General features: G+C 40.5%; 1 protein-coding gene across 5 annotated transcripts in view; it reads left to right on the forward strand.

Annotated features, from left to right (window-relative positions):
- Positions 1–27,622, forward strand: part of WASF3 (WASP family member 3) — a 130,135-nt gene that overhangs the window by 64,394 nt on the left and 38,119 nt on the right. For all 5 annotated transcript variants that reach the window (XM_030200324.1, XM_030200329.1, XM_030200325.1 and 2 more), the window contains 2 exons: positions 6,313–6,455; positions 24,188–24,322. In XM_030200324.1, the coding sequence (XP_030056184.1) occupies positions 6,323–6,455; positions 24,188–24,322 (268 nt within the window). In that variant the 5' untranslated portion in view covers positions 6,313–6,322. The remainder of the gene's footprint in view (positions 1–6,312; positions 6,456–24,187; positions 24,323–27,622) is intronic.

The raw sequence follows: 27,622 nt of genomic DNA on the forward strand, positions 1-27,622 counted from the left end.
AAAATGTTCAAAAGTCCTTTATTTAAAGGTACCAGAGAAATGACCCAACATGGGTCTGTGTTTCAGCGGACACAGCTGCCTGCCTCAGGGGTCACAAGAGACACTGGGGCTCATTTTCAAAAGAGAAAAATGTCCAAAAAGTGACATAAATATGCATTTGGATGGTTTTCTCACAAAAAAAATCCAAATTGGTATTTTTGAAACCAATTTTTAGACATTTTTTTATGAAGTCTGTCAGAACTGCATTCAAATCACAAGGGAGCATATCAGGGGTGTGTTAAGGGCGGGATCTGGGCGTTCCTAACACTTGGGATGTTTTTCAGCCATAATGGAACAAAATGAAACTGTCCAGGACTAAAACTAAGATGTTTTGAGCTAGAACTATGTTTATAATGAATAAGGCAAAGAAAGCTGCTCTAAATGACCGGATGACCTCCCCTTACTTGCCCAGTGGTCACTGACTGACTGCCTTCCCCCTCCCCACCCAAAAAAAAAAAAAAAACATGTGATTAAAAGCATTACTTGCCAGCCTCAGATGTAATACTCGGGTCCATTAGAGCAGCATGCAGGTCCCTGGAGTAGTCTAGTGGTGGGTGCACTGCACTGCAGACAGGTGGGCCCAGGCCCATACCTTTCCCTACCTGTTACACTTGTGGTGGTAACTGTGAGCCCTCCAAAACTGACCAGGAACCCACTGTACCCACATATAGATGCCCCCTTCACCCATAAGGGCTATTGTAGTAGTGTACATTTGGGGGTAGTGGGTTTTGGGAGGCTCAGCAGACAAAATAAGGGAGCAGTGGTGAGATGTGTACTTGGGAGCATTTATATGAAGTCCATAACAGTGCCCCATTGGTCTCCTGGGATGTCGTTGTGGCCAGTCTGCTAAGAATGCTGGCTCCTACATAAAAAGTATATAAAACATAAATACAATATAAGTTTAAGCAGACTATATAAAACATAAATACAATATAAGTTTAAGCAGACTATATAAAATGGTATACCAAACATGTTAAGTTTGTTTATTTATTTGTTGTATTTGTATCCCACATTTTTCCACCTATTTGCAGTTCAGTGTGGCTTACATAGTGCAGTAGTGGCAGTCGCTAATACCGGCATGAACAAATCTAAAGTGAGGTTATGACAGAATAATGATCAGGATTGATAGACACATTGGGGGTCATAAGGGGAAGAGTAGGTTATGTCCAATACGAACATTTATATTGTTGTGTTGTGAGGCATTTAGGTTGGGTCGTTTTGAGTATGCCTTTTTGAACAGGTTAGTCTTTAGGAGTTTCCGGAAGATTAGGTGGTCGTGTGTTGTTTTCACGACGGTCGGTAGTGCGTTCCATAGTTGTGTGCTTATATAAGAGAAGCTGAATGCATAGGTTGATTTATATTTGAGTCCTTTGCGGCTTGGGTGGTAGAGATTTAGGTATGTTCATGTTGATTTTGTTGTGTTTCTGGTTGGTAGGTCTATAAGTTCTGTCATGTATCCCGGGGCATTGCCGTAGATGATCTTGTGAACCAGGGTGCAGATTTTGAACGCAATACGCTCTTTGATTGGGAGCCAGTATAGTTTTTCTCGTAAAGGTTTGACGTTTTCGAATCTTGTTTTTCCGAATATAAGCCTGGCTGCTGTGTTTTGAGCAGTTTGGAGTTTCTTTATGATTTGTTCTTTACATCCCGCATAAATTCCATTGCAGTAATCTAGATCGCTTAGTACCATGTATTGTACTAAGTTGCGAAATATTTCCCTTGGGAAGAAAGGTTTCACTCGTTTGAGCTTCCACATTGAGTGAAGCATTTTCTTTATTGTAGCTTTTACTTGGCTCTCCAGTGTGAGATTTCGGTCGATTGTAACTCCGAGAATTTTCAGGCTGTCTGAGATAGGAAGGGTGTGATCTGGGGTGGTTATGTTGGTGGGTTTGATTGTGTTTTATATTGGGATGTGAGGATGAGACAGTGTTTTTTCTGTGTTGAGTTTTAATTGAAATGTATTCACCCAAGAGTTCATGATGTTCAAGCTGAGTTTGATTGATTTCTTTGGTGATTTCCGTTAGATCATTTTTGTGAGGGATGTACAATGTGACGTCGTCCGCATATATGAAAGGGTTAAGGCCTTGATTGGATAGGGACTTGGCTAGTGGGGTCATCATTAGGTTGAAAAGGAGCGGTGATAATGGCGATCCTTGAGGTACTCCAAGTCTGCTTTCCATGGTGATGATATGGTCGATTTTGATTTCACTTGATAGGTTCTAGTCGTAAGGAAGCCCTTGATCCAGTTAAGTACACTTCCACCAATCCCGAAGTATTCTAGGATGTTTAGTAGTATGTTATGGTTCACCATGTCGAACGTGCTAGATGTATTGAATTGTAGGAGAAGTATACTTTTGTCTGATGCAATTTCTTGTTTGAATTTGGCTAGGAGGGTAATTTAGTACTGTTTCAGTGCTGTGGTTGGAGCGGAATCCTGATTGTGAAGTTGTTTATGTAGTCGGTGAGTTGTTTGGTTACCACGCTTTCCATCAGTTTGACTACCAGTGAGATTGAAGCTACTGGGCGGTAGTGGGTGATATCTGTTTTTTTTTCTTGGTATCTTTTGGTATTGGGGTGAGTAGAATGTTGCCGTTTTCTTGGGGGAAAAGCCCATGTTGTAGTGTAACCTTTTGGCTTGTCTTGTTGCATATTTGTATTTTCTTTGAGTTTGTTTCCATGCATTGTTTGTTTGTGTATCTTTTGCTTTTTCCATGCTCGTTCGAGTTTCCTGGATTGTGTGTTTAGTTTTTTCAGTTCTTCATTGTACTATGGTATTGAGTTGTGCCTAAGTGAGGTTCTTGTTTGTAAGGGTGCTATTTCATCTAGTACGTTTTTACATCTTGTATCCCAGTCTTGAGAGTGTGTGGAATCCGTTTGTGCTGTCCATTCATGGTTGTACTTCTGTTGCCAGAATGTTTCCGGATCTATTTGGCCTCTTGTGCTGTAAGTTGTGCGTTCTTGTGGATGGTGTGAGCCCTTTTTCCGCCATAGTAGGGATAGATTTAGTTTTATAGTGGTCTGACCATGGTGTGTTTTTCCATTTGATCACTGATATTAGATTCTGGTCTGAGGACAGTTTGTGAGAGATAAGGTCGAGTGTGTGCCCTTTGATGTGGGTTGCCTGAGTGTGTGGCCATTTGAGGTCCCATAGATGGAGGAATTCTTTGCATTCGCGTGCGTTGGTAGAGTTTGGGTCTTCTAGGTGTAGATGTTTGATATGAAGTCCATGAAGTGTGATTGGCATTCGTTCCAGTTATCTGGTGGTCTGTAAAACAAGACACAATTTAGGTGGTCCTGTAGAGTAGTGTGGTTGATTCTAATGGAGGCAATTTCAAGTTGCAGTGGTTTCGGTAGTGAAGTGTGATCGGTGGATCAGTGCTGTGCTTCCGCCTCTCTTTTCCTTTCTGGTCCAGTGAGTGATTTTGTAACCCGGGGGGGGGGGGGGGGCAGAGGTCTAGGATTATAGGGTCCTTTTTGGTCATGGATCCAGGTTTCATTGATGAAAAGCAGGTCGAGGTTTTCTGACGTGATCCAGTCTGTTGTTGCTGCTTTATTTACTACTGATCTGGCATTGATATAGCCCACTTGAATTTTTGGTAAGGGTCATTTATCATCGGTGTTATGTGGATTTTTGTCAGTTGTCGATTTTTTTTTTTTTTTTTTGTTGGTATGGGTTTGCTATGACCTTTCTTTCCCTTGTGTTGAGATTGTCCGTAGGTAGGTGTGCCTCCCTTGTTTTGGTGGTGGTCAGTTTGGTGAGGTGTGGTGTGTTTGGTCATACTTTGGTGGTTATATAGTTTGGGGTGGTTATATAGTTTGGGTATGATGTTGTATTCAGCGAGTGGGGGTGGTTAGTGTTAGGTGAATCAAGGATAGGGAGTAGATTGTCAGGATCAGTTTGCCAGTGTTCATTTTGGGTTCAGTTTGCTCAGGACTGCTGATATGCCGTGATTAGATGGGTACTCACAGTTAGATGTTCGGAAGGATTGCTGTGGGGTGCAGATGCTCCTTGGTTATGTCAATGGTTGGGGGTATAGATCTCCCCTAGGCACTGAGATTCCTTAGATTTGTGGTCTGAGTCATTGGGCTGAGGTGGGGTTCCTGATGAGATGGCCTCAGTGGGGTTAAGGACGTCCAGCCGGGTAAGTACAGGGGCCCCGTCTTCCTCCAGAGAGGGCGTGGCCTATCCTCTCTGCAGCTGCTGCGATCGGCATGGGATCCCTATGGTCCTCGCTGTTCCGTGTGTTCGCGGTGGGTGGTCAGCTGCTCGTGTGCGCGGCGTCTGCTGCGGCCAGAGATATCGAGGGCAGGGGAGTGTGCTGTTATCCTAATGATATCACCACCACCTGAGCCGTGCCACCGCTGCCCAATCTGCGTCGCTGTCGACCGAGCCACCGCACGCTCTCGACTGGGAGGGGACCGTTACTTCTTTTAATTTTATATTTTTATCATGAAAACATGTATCATTAAAACAGAAGAAATGGCTGATAAGAGATAGACATACAAAGTAAAAACACAAAGGTGTGAGTAAATTATATTAAGAAATGTGCTAGTGATATGGTCAAAAGAAACGTGCACTATTTAGGGTAATCAAAATGCACTCCTACCTCTGTCTATGTGAACAGAATTTGAACGTGGTGCAGTAGAATGTAGATTTCAGGATAAAAGACTGCACTGGATATACTGTCAAATGTAGGGATATAGTTCATATTGATGGCTGATGTAAAACATGAAACAAACCAACGTGCACCGTTAAAAACCACTAATCCTGATTAACATGTACGAATAAACATGTACTGATCATAAATGAATATATAATAGAAACCATCTAAAACCTGTGTTGCAAACCGGTTTGATAACTGGTTATTAGAAACCAGTTAAGATTAACTGGTAAATTTTAGGAAAAAAGTAATGAATGAAAAAAGAGGTGCACTGTGTTGGGCAGACAAAAAATGCCGCCAAAAAACAGCTGCCACAGATGCCATCACATTCAAGACTAAAAACACCTTAGTGCTTCCATAAAACACCTTAACATGGCAAAAAAATCTCAAAAAAATAATGATAGTTATAAAGTTATGATGTGCTTACTAGTGTGCAGTCTCTCAAAACAGCTCTCAACGCACGGCCACAATGAAGGGCAAACAGGAAACAACCTGATGACATTACGCATTTAAATGAGCCTAACATGAATGATTTTGATGAGCTCATGAATAAAAATAAGATCCTGTTCATGAAGGGCTGGGCTTTCGAGATGGTTATGCTGTTCCTATGATAACTGGTTAAAAACATATCCGGTTAAAGTAGACTGGAAAAAATAGCTGGTTAAGATAAAAACTGGTTAAAAGAAAATGTGCAAAAAAAGTGAAAATTTATATATAAAAAAAGAGCAACAATATACAAAAGAAAAAAATCACTGAAATCTACCTAAAAACAATTGAAAAAGTGAAAAACCAATTCACTTAAATAAAGCAAAAGAAAAGCAAAAAAACAGAATGATGAAGAAAAAAAGACCTCTGTTGGCCATGGTATCAATCGAATAACCTCATTTCAAGGTATCATGAAATTCAAACCACAACTCACAGCTTCTATCATTGGTCTAAAAAAAACCTCCAACCAAACTTTTTATTGTGAATTTTTATATGAAACATTTTTGTTAAATTAAATTATAGTATGATCAATTTTCTTCAGCTTACATAACTTCTGCATAGGACATAAAGATATGTTGCTAAACAGCTGAACTTAGCTTGAGGCAATTGGATAGTCCCGAATAATCCCAATGGAGACCCGTTTCACTGCTCGGCTTCTATCCGATTTCCTCAAGCTAAGTTGTTGTTTAGCAACATATCTTTATGTCCTATGTGGAAGTTGTGCGTGTTGAAGAAAATTGATCATGCTATAATTTTATTTATTTAACAAAAATTTTTCATATAAAAATTCACAATAAATGGTTTGGTTGGAGGTTTTTTAGACCAATGATAGAAGCTGTGAACTGTGGTTCAAATTTCAAGATACCAGTCAATTGCGGTCTTTTTTTTTTTTTTTTTTTACTCCATCATTTCGTTTTTTTTGGTTTATTTATGAGTTGGTTTTTCACTCTTTCTTGATTTTATATCTGTTTGACATGTATGCAATACAAATGCTTGAATCTCATGAAGTCTTCCTTTATTCATGCTTCCTTTGTCCACACGCTGTAATATATGTTGACCTTTATTTTTAATTTTATAATGTAAAAGCCTGGTAGACTTGTAATATATTTGTTTTCTTTACTTGCAGACTGTGAGTCATGCCGCTAGTAAAGAGGAACATTGAACCCAGGCACCTGAGCCGAGGAGCTCTACCCGATGGAATTACTAGTGAACTTGAATGTGTAACTAACAGTACCCTAGCTGCTATTATACGCCAGCTCAGCAGCCTTAGTAAGTCAATATACTACAGTCTCGTAAGACATACCAGCATGATGCTTCACAAAAATTATTTATTGGAAATATAGAAAGGAGTGGTCTATGTTTTAGACTAGATGTTCAAGTACATTATTAGATTTATATGTGAAACTGCTATACTTCATTTTACATAACTAAAAAGCAGAGCAGAACCTATACAATTTGAGAATTTCTTTCAATGAAATCCAAATGAAGTAGCTAAAAGTTGGGGAATTGCTTTAAAGGAAAGAATATTCACCCTTTTCATAGCACGTGTTTTTTTTTTTCCCCCCTAACCTTTTCTTTTTTTTTTTTTTTAATTGGTAATTTTTAAGTTTTCCAAATACAGGGGCCCTTTTACTAAGCCGCATAAGCGTCTACACACACCCAACATGTGCCAAAATGAAGTTACCGCACGGCTACCGTGTGGCCTTTGCGGTAATTTCAGTTTTGGCGCTTGTCTGCTATGCGTGCCCAAAAAGTATTTTTTATTTTCTGGTACGCGTATGTCATTACTTCCCAGTTACCGTATGAGACTTTACTGCTAGGTCAATGACTGATGGTGTGGTCTCAGACCCGAAATGGACACGCAGCAATTTTTTTTTCTGCACATCCATTTTCGGCAAAAAATGTTTTTCTACAGGCGTGCTGAAAAATGAATTGGCGCGCACCCAAAACCCGTGCCTACACTACTACAAGCCATTTTTCAGCACACCTTAGTAAAAGGACCCCACAAATAGCAGGGTAGGGGGGATGAGAAGGGGTAAAGGTATATTTTCCTAGCTGTGTACAACTACACTGTTGCACATAACTTTAGGTGCCATATATAGAATCGGACCCTTTAACGTGCATTAGGTAATTACACCTAAGCGTATTCTTAATACTGTGCTTAGGTGCAGTTCATGCGACTAAATCTACGCAGGTCCATTTACACCAACGAAAAGCTGGTGTAACTTTCTGGGCGTAGATTTACACGCACTGGCCCATGTTTTTTAACCATGCACATAAATTTTGGAAAGCCCACAAAATGCCCATTTCCACGTCCCTAAGCACGCCCCTTTTTGCCTGCATATGTTAGAATTTAGGCACAGTACATTATAGAATACACTTAGCAATGTATGCGCGTAAATTCTAATTTTTGCCAATTAGTGCTCGTTATTGCTTGTTAAGAGCTGTTAATGCTTAACAGCTTGTTTAATTTACGTGCTTAGTTGTAGAATACACCTAGCTTTACATGCAGAACTGCTCGTAACTCTAGGTATGCTATATAGAATCTGGGGGAAAAGGCAATTATATAAGTCTGTGTCTCCTTTTAGGCACCTCGATTCTGTTCGCTAAGAGCCTGTTCTGTAATGCTGTAAGGGCATTTTGCAAGTTGTTGGTGTAGGTGGCAGCCCCACCAAGCCCCTCCCTTGCTTTGCCCATGTGAACGCCCCCTGGCATTTATGCACCAAGCCACTTAATGTGCACCCTTACAGAACAGCACTTAAATTAAATTGCTGCCATATATGCATGCCATTGTTGGGTTTGCTCTGTATTTGCATGTGTAAGTGGTACGTAGATTTAAGTGTCCTTTTATAGGATTGCACTTATAATATCACTTTAATTACTTCACTAATTTTGAGTTTTCAGATCTAAGGTCTTACTTATGATTAACTCTAGAATGAGGTAAATTTTAAATGTAATTCATGTTCTGTGCTTAGTTATTTTGTACGAGTTCCTACTATTCATTTCTGAAATGAAAAGATAAAAAACCAAAAGTAGTTGGGTTTTTTTTGTACTTAGCATTTAGGGGGAAGTTTTATTTTGTCACTTATACCCCACATTATACAATTGAGAATTGTTTCAATGAGGTTTACAATGAAGGTAGAAAGTACAAAGTAAACAGGGAGGACTAAGCGCATTGATGGTGTAATACAGAGGGGTGGAGAAAGCAGGCATGAGGGGTGAGGAGCAAGCTTTCATAACAAGAGAGAAAAGGTTATGGGGTTAGGATCATTTTATCAAGCTGCGTTAAGAGTCTTAAGTCACATTGTTTGGCCGTTGACACAACTTAAAGGGCTCTAACACAGGTCTTGCCCTACTGTGGTAATATTTAGGTCACTACAGGTTACATAGTGATGACATGCAAAACATGCAAATGCATGTAAAGCAGCTCATTACCATGTATGAAAGCATGATCCCTAGCAGTAGTAGTGTGAGAAGCTCTAGGGTTACCATTTTGGAGATGGTGCCGACAGGGCAGGAGTTACTGAGGATTGCCGCTGCCCTGGACCACCAGGGAAAATGATGGTAGGTCTCTAGGATGGTGGGGAAGCTTTATGGGGGGCAGAATGGCACAGGCCCCCTCAGGCACCAGCCTGCGAGGATTGGGCTAAGGCTTTGAGGCCTGATGCTAACAGGCCACTGGAATTAGCGCTGCTTGTAAGGTGATTTGCAAGTAGCATTATTCTTTTACCATGATAGTCGGCAGCCGATACTGCAGGTTGCTGATTCCCGTGATAAATCAAAGCTCATCTTTTTACTGCAGCTAGATAAATTCCCCCCCCCCTTAGAATTAATCTAGTATGATATGTGAATAGAAATATAGAAAAAGTAAAGCAGTTATGTGACAGGAAATAAATAATTCTAACAATTCCTGTAACTAAACTCCACAACATGGAGGAGAATAAACTGAAGGGAAGAGAACTAATAATACTAAGTAATAATAGTGAAGCGCAAAAAAACAAACAATAACTAGTGTGCAGGTCTTAAATATATTATGGGTGACATCTACATTGAAGCTGCACCCAGATGCATTAGAGGTATCATCCAAAGAAGACAAAGGGGATCCAAAATTTCATATTTCAAATTTCTAAATTTTTTAACACATTTGCAGGGAAATTTCGAAAGAAATAATATACCAATTTGCTGAAATCTGGGCCTTCTAAGTGGGAGGAATTGCTTCCTCATTTTCTGAATGGCTATTGCCATATTAAGATGTATTAACAAATGAGTATTATAATATAGACATGTTCTGTTTCGAAAAAATAATCTCAAGATCAAATCATGATTGGATTTATGAGCCAATTTAACAATTATGGTTGCCATTCTGTACTAGCAGACTCTAAATGGGTAGATTCATCCAAACTATCATGTCGAACCCTCAGTCTGTTGTGGTGTAACAACCTTGTCCTCGTTAGATGGAACAAAATAATCATGAATCACTAAGATCAAAGTTGTAGGAGTCGCACTCAGATTTATTCACCATATATACACTTTATTCATCATTTCTCTGTTAGGCATGTGGTTTCTTTAGAATATATACTAAAATCAAGAATTCTGTTTCTAACCAAGCTTTCCAGTGTTTCCACCTTCCTGCAGAGATTGTTTTTCCTGCAAAGATTTTTTTTAAACTTTTTTATTTTATTATTATATATAAAGAGATGCAAAGCACACAGCTATAGAAATAAGCGGTACAGTACAAACAAAACCCCAGCCAGCACACCCCTCCATTCCTCCATGCCCACCCCCCCCAGTCACAATGAGATCAATAGGGAGGCTCCTTGAATAAGCCAGGAAAACCAGATCGTAGTTGAGCAAGTCTATACAGGAATAGTAATCAACCTCGGGGCATCGAGGTCCACTCCCGACTGGAGCCTTCAGGTTGCATAATGATCCCAAAGCTTGTGAAAACAGAGAATCTGGCCAGTTCTCAGAGCTTGTTAATTTGGACATTTGATAAAGAAAGTCCATCTTATGGATAACCTTCACAACTGGAGGTGGCAAAGGGCTTCTCCAGGCCACCGCCAATACAATTTTTCCCACTAACAAAAAGTTTGTGGCTGGTTTATGTACATCTGGCTTAACCCCCAATGGGCAAAAGTGCGACAGGTAGCGATCCGCCACAATAACTTGGCAAATAATGCAGAACAGCTCAACCCAATAGCCCTTAATCTTGAGGCAGGACCACCAAATATGCAACATATCTCCCACATCTGTACAGCCCTGCCAGCAATAGCCAGGACCTTGATCGTATATCTTCATCAATCTATTGGGGGGGGGGGGGGGGGAGGGGAGAGTATAATACCAGCAGTATAGTAATTTATAGCCACTCTCTACCATGGAACCAGAAACGGACACCTTCAATAAGTAGCGCAGGTCCTCTCCCAACTCTTCATGTCATGGCTGACTCCCAGATCCTGTTCCCACCTCTGTATATACTGTAAAATAGGAGTTGTAAACAACAATAATGCAGTATATAATAGGAGACACAGCCCCTGATAACTCCCCCTCCTCCCCCCAGTGCATATTCCAAAGCAGTCTCTTCTAGAACCAATTTCTTTCGGGCTCTATGATTGATGTAATCCCACACCCTTCAGTAATGGAACTGGTGATGCTGCAGCAAGCCATAATCCTCTTGGAGGTCCACAATCGGCACCAGTTCCCCCTCTTCCCAGATCTGTTCCAATTGCACAAGGCCCTGACTATTGCTTATATATGGAATCCTGTGCACCAGAGGAAAAGCCCAGTGCAATACGGATTGCTATCTAGCGAAGTAGTACCTATTGAGAAAATTTGTCTTCCAGGTTGTATACCAGGTCTGAAGTGGAAATTGTACCGCCAAGGGGGTCCGCTTGATCATTATCAAAAGCTGCGAATGAGGCAACCAAAGGAAAGAGCCCAGCTGTGTGGACCCCAACTAATGCTGTTCGATCTGCAGCCAAGGTTTTCTGCTAGCAGTGATCCAATCCACAAGCACTCAAAGTTGCACTGCCTGGAAATATAGAGGAAGATTTGGAAACTCCATACCCCCTTCCATTTAGGCTGGTACAGGAAAAACCCTACATTTCAGCTGTTGAAAAAACTGACTGAGCATGGGCAGTGGCAGTGCCATAAATAAATATAACTCAATCATTTTCACAGCATGCACGCTCACCAACCAGGAAAGCTCAAGGCCCTCCCAATGGTCTAGATCAAGAAATAACTTGTGCAATTTGGGAGGAAAATTGGCTTGATATTAACCCTGCAAGGTGGGTGTAATCATAACTCCCAAATATCGAATGAACAGAGTGGTCCACTGGAAGGGAAACTGGTGATGCAACAACTGAACTAGTGTGGGATCTACGTTAAAACCGAGAATTTCTGATTTATTCATGTTAACCCTGAATCCATAAACTTCCCTATACTGATGCAATACTCTGACAACCTACGATAGCGACCGACAAGGATCAGTCAAAGTGAGTAAAACATCGTTGGTAAAAAGCATCACATTCTGTTTCCCAGCCAGAATTAATCTGCAGTATTAGCGGTTGCAGAAATACATAGATGCTTTTAGTGTGTGCATTTTCTAATTTCAAAGGTGGGGGAGGGCTATATTCTATATTCTATATTCTACATTCTACTCTTATTTTTAAAATATCTAGGTTGCTATTTAAAGCTGCAAAAATTAAAAAAATAAATAAAGCAAATCTAAAATGGTAATTTAAAAAAAACAATTAAAGAACAATCAGTTGTACCCAAGTAATTTTTCCTTACATAACGTGGTTAAAAAGGCAGAAAACCAAAGAATAATAAAACTAGAAAATCTAATGTAATCTTAAGTTATAAATCACATCTTAATTACATCATATAGACATAACAATAGTAACATCACTATCTGTAAGCAGTATTTCTGTGCATAAATTGTTCATAGTCATATCTTTAGTTTTTTTTCTGAAACAGCAAATATGCATGTTCATTCTTCAGTTCCAAGCTATGCTGTTCTACATAAGTAGGGCTTTTGCTGAAATTATGTCCTCATGCACTAAGCTTAACTTCACATTTTTTGATCAAAAGGTTGGCAAGTTGTTATGAACACAGTGACCGCCTGTGATGGTTCTTGGATATAAGAGGAAGCAAATAACTAGGACTTAATCCCATGAAGGATCCAAAAGTAGTAGTATTACTATTATTTCTGCTAATTTCTGTAGTGCTACTAAACATATGCTGCACAGTAGGTGAACATTTTAACTTTCCAGTGCACTCTTTGACCTTAAGGCCATATTCTTTCAAAGGTACTTCAAGAGACACTCCAGCATGGAACAACTGAATAGGAACTCGTCAAAAGCTTGATATCTAATCTATTGAATATATTTGTGCAAGACATTGCTGAAGGGTTAGAAGGAAAAATTTGCCTTTTTGTGGATGGCACGAAAATAGCCAAAGCGGATACCCTGGAGGGAGTAGAAACCATGAGAAGGGATCTCCAAATGTTAGAAAAATGGTTGAGGGTCTGACAGTTAAAATTTAATGGCAAGAATTGCAAAGTGATGCACTTGGGTTGAAAAAATACAATGTACCGAATAGGAGGGGAGAGATTGGTAAGCTTGGCTTGGGAGAGGGACCTTGGGGTGATGGTGTCTAAAGATCTCAAGGTGATGAAACAGTGCGACAAGGCGGTGACCACAGCTGGACGGATGCTAGGCTGCATAGAGAGGGGTATAACCAGCAGAAGAAAGGAGGTGTTGATGCCCCTGTACAAGTCATTGGTGAGGCCCCACTTGGAGTATTATGTTCAGTTTTGGAGGCCTTATCTTGCTAAGGATGTAAAAAGACTTGAAGCAGTTCAGAGAAAAGTGATGAAAATAGTAGGGTGTTTAGGCAGCATGGAGTGTCTTGCTGACCTAAACAGTATACACTGGAGGCAAGGAGAAACAGGGGTGATATGATTCAGATGTTCAAATATTTGAAAGGTATTAATTTGCAAACAAACCTTTTCCAGAGACAGGAAGGTGGTAGAACTAGAGGTCATGAATTGAAAGGGGGCAGACCCAGGAATAATGTTAGGAAGTATTTTTTTCACTGAGAGGGTGGTAGATACCTTGAATTCCCTCCTGCGGGAGGTGGTGGAGATGAAAACGGTAACTGAATTCAAAAATACGTGAGACAAACACACAGGCATCCTGTTTAGAAGGAAGCTTAGGTGAGATTAGGTACAAAAAATGATGCCGGGCTGACTTCTAAGGCCTGTGTCCTGATGAAGGCCGAGTAGATTTGAATGGGCCGGAGTGGAGCTTTTCGGGTGCCTTGACAACAACTTCAGAAATTTTAGAACAAGGCGAGGCAGACTTCTACAGTCTATGCCCTAAAAATGGCAAGGATAAATCAAGAACAGGTATATGCATGCTGTAACACTTCATACCATATGTAATTTTATATTGTTGGGCAGACTGGATGGACCGTACAGGTTTTTATCTGCCGCCATCTACTAAGAGCATTTTTATTCCGCTTAACCTAAAAAGGCTCAAGGTGAATCACAGTATAAAATTAAATCCCCTAAAATTACAATCAACACAACAATTAAGCACTCAAGACAGATCACTATATAAAATAGAGTGGAGATCCCAAACAATTTCTAGTCAGCATACAATAAGCAATACGCCCGCTACATATTCAAGAATCCTTCAAATATTGCTGCTACATACTCAAGAATCCTTCAAATTTTAAAAAGTCTTAATTGCTCTTCTAAAAAAACAGTGTAACAGGTAATAATGTATTTTTGGACCTTTATTACATAACTCTGGGCATCTATCTATTAAAGATCTATGTTTAGTAGTTGCCATGGCATACTGAACTACATTTAATCTTATGTCACATAACTTCCTAGTTGTTGAATATAGAGAAATCATATATATTTATTTAGATTTTGCTCGCACCTTTTTCAGGTGTAGCTCAAGGCGAGTTACATTTTGCTACATGGGTTTTTTTTTTTTTTTTTGTTCCTGGAGAGCTCACAATCTAATTTTGTACCTAAGGCAATGGACGGTTAAGTGACTTGCCCAAGATCACAAGAAGCAGCAGTGGGATTTGAACCTGCCACCTCTGGATGTTAAGACTGATGCTCTAACCACTAGCCTACTCCCTCCACTGTTTTTTTACTCATGTAGATAGTTAGGAGCCAGACCATACAAAATTTTGAAAACAGTAGCTTAAAATAGATTCTCAACTGAACAGGCAACCAATAAAGTTTCATGAGGAATGGGGTGGCATGATCCATACATCTGCCTCCCAAAATGAATTTGGCTGCAGCATTTTGCACATGTTGTAGCTGCTGTGTCTGTGAATCTGATAAGTCCAGCAGAACAGTATTACAGTGATCTAGTTGACTTAGGATCATTGCCTGTAATACTGCTCTCAAATGGGAGGTATCCAAAAATGTTTTTATCCTTCGAGTAGCTTATGTTTAAAAAAGCTGTCTGGACTCTTTCATTTATATAACATAGCAAGTGATGGCAGATGAAGACCTGAATGGTCCATCCAGTCTGTCCAACAGTCACAATCATTATCAATTCATAGTTAAATCAACAATGAACATGATATTATATACTTTATTGCATGTTTTCTTTGGTGTTTCTGGAACATAGACCGTAGAAGTCTGCCCAGCTGTTTCCTTACGTTCCATTTATTGAAGCTGCCATCAAAGCCCACTCTAGCCTTTTTGAATACGTATTGTCATTTGTAGGACCCAAACCGTAAAAGTCTGCCCAGTACTGTCCTTGGTTCCAGCTGCAGAAGTTCCCATTGAAGCCCTTTCCAGTCTTTCTTAAATTGGATTGCCATATACAGACACAGACCTACAAAGTCTGCTGAGCACTGGCGTTGGTTCTTCCTAGCTGGAGTCGCCGTCCAAGTGTCACTCACACGTTCACCCACCTGCAGCCATTTAAGGTTTTTTAAAAACTTTTGTTGTATACCATCTATTTTCTAAATAGAGAATATCCAATGCTTTTTTTTTTTAACTCCGTCAGTTTTTGTCTCTATCACTTCCCTCTGGAGGGCATTCCAAGCCTCGACCACCCTCTCCATGAAAAAGAATTTCCTGACATTATGCCTAAGTTTATCACCCTGTAATCTCAGTTCATGATTTCTACTTTTACAATTTTCCTTTTTCTGGAAGAGATTCGTTCCTAAATTAATATACTGCTTTCAAGTACAGTGCACTCCATTTAAGTGCACGTTGGATAAGCGCATGCTCTGTTTAACTGCATGCCGTACTTCGGTCCCGTTTTTGGCGCCATCAATTTCTATGGGGACAAACTTCGGTTTAGCGCACCACTGATAAGTGCAAGATTCGCTTATATGCATGGTTTAAGACCACTCCTCTGCAGGAAAGACTCCACATAAGCGCACTCACGGAATATGGAAGCCGATTGGCACCTGACAAAAGGGGTGGTAAATTTGAAATCTCGGTTAACTGCCACAGGCAGAATAAGCAAAAGAATGTTGTTAGAGTGTGCACTGGAGTCGTTGTCGTCACGCAACTGTAAGACTTTAACACTGGCTGAACGAATAGAAGTTCTTAAAAAAAAAATTAGAAAACAAAGTCAAGCATCTAGTGCTAAAGAATATGGCGTCAATCCCAGTCAAATTTCACATATTTTGAAGCAGAAAGACCAGCTTCTGGAAGACTGGCAAAACAATACAAATCCATACTGGAAACGTAAACGGGGCGGGAAAAGCTGAGGATGTGGAAGATGCTCTTTTTCGGTGGTTTTCTCAAGTCAGGAGCAGACAGTTTCCTGTCAGTGGTCCAATGCTTATGGAGAAAGCTGATCATCTAGCTGAAAGTCTTGGACTAACTGAATTCAAAGCCACTGTTGGATGGTTGGAAAGATAGAAGGAGAGGAACAATATAAAATTCAAGAAACAGCATGGTGAAAAACAAGACGCTGATGACTTTGGTGCTGAAAATTGGGTTGTTTCAGTTCTTCCTACCATCTTGAACAAGTTTGCACCTTGTGACATTTTCAATGCTGATGAAAACGGTCTCTACTGGCGAGCGATTCCTGATGGAACACTTGCATTCAAAGAAGCCGAAACTACAGGAAGTAAAACGTCAAAGGACTGACTGACGATCCTCCTTTGCTGCAATATGGATGGGAGTGAGAAGTTGGAACCACTCGTCATTTGAAAGAGCAAACAGCTCCGTTGCTTCAAGAATGTTAAGCGACTTCCTGTGTCATACAAGGCTAACACAAATTCATGGATGACTGGGAAAATTTGGAAGCAGTGGCTAAAGAAGTTAGACACTAGAATGCGGGCACAAAAGCGTCAGATTTTGTTGCTTTGTGATAATTGTGCTGCACAAAGTGATGATGTCAAGCTGTCTAACGTCAAGGTGGTTTTCCTGCCACCAAACACTACCTCTCTTATCCAACCTATGGATCAGGACAGAATAGCCAATTTCAAACAACATTATCGGGCTCTTGTGCTATGTCGTCTGATGAGCATTATGGATGACCAGACTGTGAAGGATAAACGTGCTGTTGAACTGGTTCGTAATTTATCACTGTTGGATTCCCTACATATGCAGAAAGAAGCCTGGAATCATGTTACACAGGCAACTATTGTGAACTGCTACAAGCGGGCAAGCTTTGTTAAGGATGTGAAGAGGGATGAAACAGATGCAGCTGTTGCAAACGCGTCAGATGAACAGGCTATTGACATCCCAGCCAGTGTTACTGAAGAGGAGTTTCATCACTTCGTAGCTGTTGATTATGATCTGCAAACAGCTGACGACAGCACTGATGTCGAGATATGTGCCTACACGCAGGCAACGGTTGATGATGAAACAGATGATGAAATGAGCAGCGAGGCACATGCTGACAAAATTCAACAACCTCCTGTCACTTTTTTTAAGAGCGTTGGAGAGTCTCAACACCATGTGGGCCTATCTGGAGGCCACTGGATGTCAGTGCTATGACAGTTTTTACCATTAACGGAGACTGTATAACGTCAGTTAATGGAGAATATATACTGTATGTATAATAAAACAGTACTGTACATATGTTTATCAGATGTCAAGCTTCTTTGGGTCACAACGGTTAAATACACGCTCTGGTTAACTGCATGTATTTCTTTGATCCCAGACCCTTACACTTAAGTGGATTGCTACTACTACTTCTATAGCGCTACCAGTCGTATGCAGCGCTTTACAATTGAACATGAAGAAGACAGTCCCTGCTCAAAAGAGCTTACAGTCTAAATCAGGACAAACAGAACCAAAAAGGATAAGGGAAGGACAGACAGAAGGACACAAGGATAAGATAAAAGTTACAAGTCAGGAGTCGAAAGCAGCATCAAACAGGTAGGCCTTTAGCCCGGATTTGAAGGCAGCCAGGGATGGAGCTAGACGTAATGGCTCAGGAAGCCTATTCCAGGCATAAGGTGCAGCGAGATAGAAGGAGCGGAGTCTGGAGTTAGCGATGGAGGACAAGGGTGCAATTAGGAGAGATTTGCCTAGTGAATGGAGTTCTAGGGAAGGAGTGTAGGGAGAGATGAGGGTGGAGAGGTAGTGAGGGGCAGCAGAGTGAATGCACTTATAGGTCAACAAGAGGAGCTTGAATTGTATACGGAAACGGATAGGGAGCCAGTGAAGTGATTTCAGGAGAGGGCTGATATGGACATAACGACTTTGGCGAAATATTAGTCATGCGGCAGAATTTTAAACAGATTGAAGAGGAGAGAGATGGCTGAGTGGAAGACCTGAGAGAACCAAGTTGCAGTAGTGAATAGACTTAACTCTGAAATCATCCTATCCTTGTTCTGTCGCCCACTACAGCTGTCAGTTACCTGAACTATGCAACCATTATCATCGTCCTTTCCACACTTCTTTAATACTTTATCTTTTCATCCCTCTCCATCCCCAATGCATCTTCTTTATATATACCCATGTCCTGAAGTTCACTTCATGTATCTAAGTAGACTCTGTTCCTCAAAATCTTATGCCTCAATAAATTGTTTAGTCTGTAAGTTGCCACTTGCCTCTATCAATTTTGTTACACCAGACTAGCAATGCTACCACGTTTAACAGTTTTTCTCCATGGCAGAGGGTAGTGACTGAAGCAAGAGTTTTTTTCAGGGAAGATCCAAGACTCAAAGAAAGAAGATGCAGAGCCTGAGAGGAAGAGACTATGAATATAGGCAAGCTTGTTGGAGACATTCCAAGATTAGAAGTTTAAACAACACACGCAAATCCACTGAGATGCAGTTCAAGGATAACAAAAATGGTCACAGCTGGTAGCCATTTTTTCCCTCCCTGGCTCCATTTCTTTTCCATTTGTGATTCTTCGGGAGCAGTTCTTTGGGGGTCAGCTAACTCCTAGTGAAGGGGCTCTTGTTAGTGCCATGGTCTCTTTGGCATTGAAGGTGATCTTCTCCCACTGGAAGTCCTTACACCAGGCCACTTATCAGGAATGGTGGAACTTATTGCTCCAAATGTACAAATTTGAATTACATCTGGCGAAGAAATCTTCTCGCTTCGCTTCCTACAGGGAAAAATGGCTGCCACTGGTATCTTATTTTGCTTCGGTATAGAGATAAGCACTGAGTTTGATGTATTTTGTGGCCTATGCATGCTCTATGTCTGGATTTGTATCCTCCACAGCCCTCCCCCTTACCTTTTTTTCACCTTTCTTCTTCTCCACCTCCTCTTTCTTCCCCTTTTTCTTAATGTGATTCTAGTTGTAGATAGTTGCTTCTTGAATGTGAGCTCCAGTTTTGCCATGATTTGTAAATGTTGCTTGTTGTACTGTGGTGAGCTCCTGCTTCTATTGTATTGTATTGAAATCCAATAAAAGATATTAAACTTCAAAACAAAAATGGTGTTACTCCCTCCCATCTCTCCCCCCCCCCCCCCCCCCGCCTTAATCAATTTACCATTTGTATTTTGTAGTAACTTTACCAAGGCAAGTAATTTCTTTGATAACTCACATAAAGTGCATTACAGTGATTGAGATGGGAGAAAGCAACAGCATGCACAAAATGCTTAAGATCAATCTCTGGGAGAAAATCTCTAGTTTGCCTTAATAGATGCAGAGCTGCAAGTGATTTTCTGAATACTGCAGATAATTGGCCTTTCAAAGACAAGGAGGAATCAGTAATCACCGTCAAAAAAAATTTAAATTTAAAAGATATATTGAGAATACTTCCATATTCAAAGCAATCAAAAGAATGGATTTGGAACTAGTCTCATCATGCCATAATTTTCTCAGGATTCATTACTAAGTGAGCCAAACTTGCATTTGGCAAAGATTTCAGTGATAAATACCCAAGAATTGGTTAAAGAAGAAAAAAAAAAAAGTTAAATCATCTACATAAGATAAATACTGTACCCTGTGTGTTCTGGATATTGCTCTTAAGTTCCTGCAGATAAGGAAATATTAAAAATAATTGTGACGGGGAGGGGAGCCTTGGAGAATACCCCATTCTATGACCCATTAAATCTAATCTTTAATCCACAATATGACAAGAAAGCAACAAACTACTCCAAAACCATTCCCTTAATACCTAAATGGGACAATTTCTACAGCAACCAGATCAACTGCTGCAGATAAATCGAGTCAAAGTACTGTACCTTCCTAATTGATGAATGTGGACTTAACAAAGTAGCCCTTAGTGCCTCCTAAATAGGAAGTAATAAGGGGTCCTGTTATTAAATTTTTTTTATTGTCCATGTAGTAACGCTAACATCGCACAGCCAGAAATGAAACACATAGAAGAATGACTGTTTTATGGTTGCAATAGATAAGTCCTATGACATAGCATGCTATGCACATTTACTAGCACAGCTTAGTAAAAGCACCCCTAAATGTGTTGTATGGAAAATCATTTGAATCAAAAATATTTTCTGTAAGTATCATTCACTGAACAACCCTAGATTTGGTGTGTTATCTTGGTATTAGTGACCCAGCTTCAAATGTAGGTTATCATCTAAAGGGAGAAAAAAACCACTCCAAATCTTGACTTTTGATACAGAATATAGAAAGAGTGACCACACAAAAATATAAACCTTAAAAACAGCTCTGTGATTGTTTCAGTAAATATTAAAATATACTACCAAAATGATTGAAAAACCATTCCTCCAGAATGATAGTAAATCTTGAAAACATAATTGAAGTGCTTTTTACTAAATGTTTTGTACAAAAACAGTTTTAGCTTTTTTACATTTTAGAGCTCAGGGAGGATTTTTGTTTTGTTTTACATTTTGAATTTTCAGAACTATTCTAGGAATTGAACAAAGCTGCAAAAAGTACTGGAAATTTTGTACAGTGAAGGATGGAGGTGTGTTATATCCCAAAAGCTGTTTTTAAAATGAGATATAAATGGTACAATCAAATGTAATTAGAGATTATCCAAGCACCAGCTTTTCTGATAAGCCTTTAAACCAGACTGTTGACTACTTCAATTATCCTAAATTGCATCAATTTTACTTCTACTTGCAATGGTGTTCTGGCAAGAATTTCATAGCCATCATAAGAAATTCATGTTTCGTATACAATACCATTAGGGGCATTTCACAATATTTGTTTTAAAATAACTGAAATAGCTAGTTAACCATAAGCAACTACATGGAAATAAAACACAAGCAAAATTACATCCCTGTAATTAGTGTTCTCTGATAACAGTTAACAAGCCACACAGACTTAAGTTATATGGCTTAGTTTTGTGCTGTCATTAAGGGGCATCCTGAAACTTCCCAGGTATGTACAGTGCTATCTAAGCACTACCACATATGTAGCTCCTATGTTTTAAACTGTAGGCAAAGATTATTTATATTAAAACATTTTTTTTTAGAGAACTCCTACCGAGCAAGTATGCTATAGGCTTAGTTTTATAGCAGTTATACATTAATTTTTGTTTTTCCTGAGTGACTTACACTGATGATATTGAGAACATCCTATGAGAATGGTGCCCTGCCCTCCCCCTCAATCCAGAAGGGAGTATTCAGAGTTAAATGTTAGAATGGAGAACAAATGGTGAACAAACAGTTTAAGCCTGTTTTGTAATTAATGTCTTCTGAAAAGAACAGGGGACTGAGAATGATATACACTCTTAACCTACATATCCCCGGACCCCTGAGTACACCGATGAATTGTGAAAAATAATGTGTGCTAACTGCAAAGAATTCCTTATTCTAAAATAACGATTCTTTACTGGAATTGCTTACTGTTGTTGAACTTTGCCCTGAATCTCCACTGACCCACTGATGTTAGCAGAATATAACCTGAACCAATGATTATCCATAGCTTGTGTCTTATGATGTAAAACTATTGACCTATTAACCTATAACTTAATGCTTTTGTAATAAAAAGAGTGAATGTGCCCAAGTGGTGTGAGGCAGTCCGTTGTAATTATGTGGCACCTGTGACTCTGTCCCAAAGACCTTTGCTAGTTTACATACAGTAATTTTGTGAGTATGTGGATTTTCTTTTCCCTTGACCTCTCCAGAGACGGGGAAAAAAGAGCAAACACACGGAATTCCCAAACTAAGGGTTGTCTCCAAATAAGAGAAATTGAAACGTGCATGATATGTCCTTGCACAGAAGCATGTTTCATAGTTGGAGTGCTTGGTTAGGGTATGTATGTGAGTGAATGGTTAGGTTAAGAGTGGCAGGGGATCAACTGAATGAATAGATGGTGGAGTAATGAGTGGGCAGTAGGGCCGAGTGAGTGAATAAGTAGATGGCAGTATGAGAAAATGAATGTGGATTATAATTGGGAATGTGGGGCTCAGGAAGCGAGTGACTGGATGCTGAGCTAGAACTGCCAGAGGGGCTGACTGACTGGATAGGTGTTTGAATGACAGAAGTATTCGTCGGTGGATGGGGGAAGTATGAGTGGAAGAAGGTATGCGTCAGTGGGTGAGGAGATTGACTGGCAGGGGGGCTCAGCAGTAAGTGGGTGAATTTTAATTTTGTGGCAGATTTAACTGGGTAGATGGGGAATTTATGATTGGAGGGGATGGATGTCTGTCTGGGAAGCTGAAGGAGCACTGCAGGGAGGGAAGTAGGGGATGGATGACTATGGGAAGCTGAAGGAGCACTGCAGGGAAGGAAATATGTATGTGAGAGGGTGAAGGGTATTCTAATTTGACACAGGGATTGTTTTCAGTACTGACAAGCTTGTTAGCCTGCTATTCTCCCTGCTGCCTTCCTCTATTCTTCCTTTTCCATTTTCCTTTTCCTTAATCCCTCCCCTTTCCTCCACTCTCTCATCCTATCCCTGTGCTGAAAATGTTACTTGAGAAAAAGTGCCAAGGCCTTGAAAGAGGTAATATAGATGTAAATACCTGCTATTTGATACCATGTGAAATTAACCAGAGAATTTGGTCATTCCACTTGTCCCTAAATCATTCTTCAGTAGGCTGACCCTCATCACTTTGTTCCCAAACATTTATCTTCTCTTTCTCCACTTTCACTTGGCATACAAACCCAGCATTTCTATATGTGAATGTAACTCATTTTAAACCTAATGTAAATGAATGTGTAACTTGAGCTACCAATGGAACCAATGTGAGCTAAATAAATTTTTTAAAATTCATGGTTCTATGACTCTTCTATCCCACAGCTTCCTGTTTTTTTTTTTTTTTTTTTGCAGTCCTGCACACACGAAACCCACATCCCTGTATCCAGCAGAGTCTTGCGGTACACCTGTATGTTAGTGTATACTTTCATTTACCCCAATCCTTGAGCCCTAAGCCTGTGTCTTTGGATTAACCCACAGATTTTAATATTTGGTGGTTGATCATGGATTTGTTTTTAAAATGAGGCAAGGTAAAGTCAATAGAAGCATGGTTAGTTAGTAATTTCACTCAATCAATGAGATCATCAGAAATGCAGAGCAAGACATTACCTCTGCAACATACGGTTCCATGTATAAGTCTTCATACTCTAGCACGTTTTTCATATTCTTCTGCCTAAAAAAAATAAAATGCATTAAAGTAAGAGTTTAACGCAGATCTGCACACCATATGCTACACTTTCAGTGTGAAATAGTTATGAATATGTTCAAAAAGTAAGGGGATGGGACGACTTCCCTATGAGGAAAGGCTGAAGTGTCTAGGGCTCTTCAGCTTGGAGAAGAGACAGCTGAGGGGAGTCATGATAGAGGTCTATAAAATGAGTGAAGTGGAACGGGTAGACGTGAATCATTTGTTCACGGTTTCCAAAAATACTAGGACTAGGGGGCATGCGATGAAGCTACAAAGTACTAAATTTAATATGAATCTGAGAAAATGTTTCTTCACTCATCGTGTAATTAAACTCTGGAATTTGTTGCCAGAGAATGTGGTAAAAAGGCAGTTAGCTTAGCAGGGTTTTAAAAGGGTCTGGACGGTTTCCTAAAGGAAAAGTCCATAGACCATTATTAAATTGACTTGGGAAAATCCAGTGCTTATTTCTGGGATAAGCATCATAAAATGTATTGAGCTTTTCTGGGATCTTGCCAGGTATTTGTGACCTGGATTGGCCACTGTTGGAAACAGGATACTGGGCTTGATGGACTTTTGCTCTGGCCCAGTGTAGCAATACTTATGTACTTATGTAAGAATGACTACAAAGTTTTGATTTCAAATGTCTTTATGACCCTTGACTCAGTAATTGGGGCCCTGTTTACTAGGCTGCACTAGAGGTGCGCTATCATTTTTAGCGCACACTAACCGTGTAGATGCCCATAATATTTAGATTTAAAAATCCATATGGGTTTGGATTGCTGGATATATCACTGTAGGAGGGTTAATCAAAGGAAGTCTTGTTGGCAACTTTGTATGTGTGCTTTTTTTTAATAATATGATTTTGGAAATGTAAACATCTGTGTTGTACAAGTTACATAATAGCATACAGTATAATATAATTATTTTTATGCATTAATTATGTTGTTAAACACTGAATGAAAGAGTTCTTTTAAGGACTGCATTTTTTTATCTGAAGGTAAGCATGCAGAGGACATATTTGGTGAGTTGTTTAATGAGGCCAACAATTTTTACATCAGAGCAAATTCTCTTCAAGACAGAATTGATCGTCTTGCTGTCAAAGTTACCCAGCTGGATTCAACAGTTGAAGAGGGTAAGTACTTGCAGGAACGCAATGAACTAGAAAATGCTTCTGTCAAGATCAGAGTAATTTGTTAGTCAAGAATCATGCTTTTACTTTGCTGTGATAGTGTTTTCAAAACAAAATGCCAAGTTCTAGGCTAATTTGAAGAAAGATAGAGAAACAATAACATTTCATTCATTTTAGTGTGTGAGGATATGTTGTCAAAATTATTCTGTATGTCATTCAAATGATCTGCTTTTCTTCTGTTCCACTGTGCTCCTTTAAGAATGTGCCAAAAGAATATGGGTGGGTTATATTTTGCAATTATTATGCAATGAAAGATCACAAAGCATGTAGAATTATGTTTTTACTTCATTAGGTTTACGTTTGTTTTTTTTTACTTTAATTTTTATTGAGATTTTCAGAAAGACTTATAAACTCAAAACAATTCAGTATCAAATGCAATATGAAATCCCCAACGCCTCAGGTTGTTTACAAACATGTTGTCCTAGTCATAGCAAACATTTCAAATTCTAATGCTATCTGGTATGCCCTGATGAAGATGGTAAGATAAGTTTTTTTGAATTATGATGATTTAATGAAATCCTATGCACAAATATAAAAAGATGGACAAAAGAATCTATGAGGAACTGAGTGTGTAGCCAGTAATAAAGTTCATTACTGAGCTTGCCATCTGATGATCCAACTGTATTAAAACTGAGATTAATATTAGAGAGAGCTAGATAGTGTGTGAGATATAATATACTAGTAAAAAAGGCCCATTTCTGACACAAATGAAACGGGTGCTAGCAAGGTTTTCCTCGGAGTGTGTATGTTTGAGAGTGTCCGCCTTATTTTCGAAAGTGATGGGTGCCCAGATTTCGACCCAAATCGGGAGATGGGCACCTTTGTCCCGTGGGCGCCCAAATCGGTATAATCGAAAGCCGATTTTGGGCATCTTCAACTGCAATCTGTCACGGAAACGGGCAAAGTTGACGGGGCGTGTCGGAGGCGTAGTGAAGGCGGGACTGGGGCGTGGTTATCGGCCGAGGAGAGATGGGCGCCCTCGGCCGATAATAAAAAAAAGAAAGGCGTTTTTACCGCAAATTTGGGTAATTTTTGGACCCTTTTTTTTTTCACGAACAAGTACCCTAAATGACCACATGACCACCGGAGGGAATCTGGGATGATCACCCCTGACTCCTCCAGTGGTCACTAACCCCCTCCCACCATAAAATAACAAACTTTTAAGAACTTTTTTTCCAGCCTGTATGCCACCCTCAAATGCCATACCCAGCTCCATCACAGCAGTATGCAGGTCCCTGGAGCAGTTGTTAGTGGGTGCAGTGCACTTCAGGCAGGTGGACCCAGGCCCATCCCCCCCCTACCTGTTACACTTGTGCTGGTAAATGGGAGCCCTCCAAACCACCCCCAAAACCCACTGTACCCACATGTAGGTGCCCCCCTTCAGCCATAAGGGCTATGGTAATGGTGTAGAGTTGTGGGCAGTGGATTTTGGGGGGGATTTGAGGGGCTCAGTACCCAAGGGGTGGGAGCTATGGACTTGGGAGATATTAAATTTTTTTTTAAACTTTTTACAAGTGCCCCCTAGGGTGCCCGGTTGTCCTGGCATGTGAGGGGGACCAGTGCACTCGAATCCTGGCCTCTCCCTTGACCCAATGCCTTGGATTTCTTCGTTTTTGAGCTGAGCACCTTGGGTTTCCATTATCGCTGGAAAACGAAACCGCCCAGCTCAAATCCACACAAATCCGATGCATTTGCCCGGCACAAACCGTATTATCGAAAAAAAAGATGGACGCCCATTTTTTTTGAAAATATGGTCTGTCCCGCCGCTTCACGTACCCGTTCTCGGACATAGACGCCCATGGAGATGGGCGTTCGATTATGCCCCTCTGTGTGTGAGAGTGACTCCGTGAGAGAGAGAGAGTGAATGTGCGAGTGTGTGTGTGTGACAGAGAGAGAGTGAGACTGGGTGCGAGTGTGTCTGTGAGAGAGAGTGTGTGTGTGTGTGTGTGAGAATGAGAGTGTGTGCCAGGGGCCCCCCCTCCCTCCCAGTTTCAGGGTCATCCCTTCCGAGTGTTCTTCCTGCTGCGCTACGGACACGTAATGAGCCGGTGGCGGGTGCGGCTCCTGATCACCGCGGCCTGGCTGCTGCCACCTGCCCTGCTCTTTCCCATTGCCATCCCCGCGGTGCCGTGATCCGCGTCTACTTCTCGCAGGCCTTGCTGCTCTGTAACCTGGATTATGCCAGCAATGTGCCCTACTCGCTGCTGCTGCTGATGGCGCTCATCTTCTTCCCCTGCTTGGCCATCGTCACCGTGACCAATGTGCGCCTTTTATCGTGGGTTCTGATGTTCACATCATAATGGCTACATTGACATCAGCCTGTGCTACGGAGCCTAGCACACCAACTCCGAAGAAGTCACGAACACAGGCAGCAAGACCCATAGAATGTTGAAGGTGAGAATTATTATATAGGATACCACAGCATACAAGTCTGCCTTTTGTTTGTCATCATTCTCCAGTTATACTAAGTCATATGTTCTGGTTGTGCCGCCGCACTCAAGCATTTTGGGCATGGATTCTTCATCACACATCGCTCCAGTGGTCTCAGCGAGTGCAATTATTTGATCTCTACGGTATTTCTCAACCTGTCCCAGTGAGATTGTCAAGATTTCTTAGGAGAGCTGTGTTGACGAGGACAAAAATCAATCTTGCTGCATTGGCATGAGCTGAGGGCACCTACCTATGAGACCTAGAGAGTGCAGATGATTTATTTGCTTTCTATGGAGTATCTTGATACCCAAGAGGTTTCCTCAATTAAAGGCGAAAAGTTTAAATGTATTTGGGAAAGATTTTGGGCAGTATTACAGCCAGTAGCTGGATTCTTACAGTACTGGAGAGGACTGTGCTTTAATTGGGTCAGTTTGCCCCATGAAGTGCTGGGTGGGAGGTGGTTGATGTTCATTGAAAATCTGATGCTAGCTGTTTACTATTTTGTCATGATTGCAGAATTGTGAAATGTTTGTTGATCTAGTTTTTCTACTGCTGTAAACTGGACGTTGTGCTGTTAAAGATGATTTAAACATGAGCTCTCCCAGAAGTTGATTTTTGTGGTACCACATATTGGTGAGCTGTATTCTATAAAGGCAACATACATGTGTATGTGCCTTTATAAAATAGATTGTTGCACGAAATTACACTTTCTCTGAAGCAGGTGGATGTATTTTATGTAGTTACACTCATACCTCACATCTCTGTCTAAATGCTGCTCCCAAGAACACCTATGCACAGACCTTGTATAAGAAG

Source organism: Microcaecilia unicolor, chromosome 4 (assembly GCF_901765095.1).
Source record: "Microcaecilia unicolor chromosome 4, aMicUni1.1, whole genome shotgun sequence".
In the NCBI taxonomy this organism is placed as follows: Eukaryota; Metazoa; Chordata; class Amphibia; order Gymnophiona; family Siphonopidae; genus Microcaecilia; species Microcaecilia unicolor.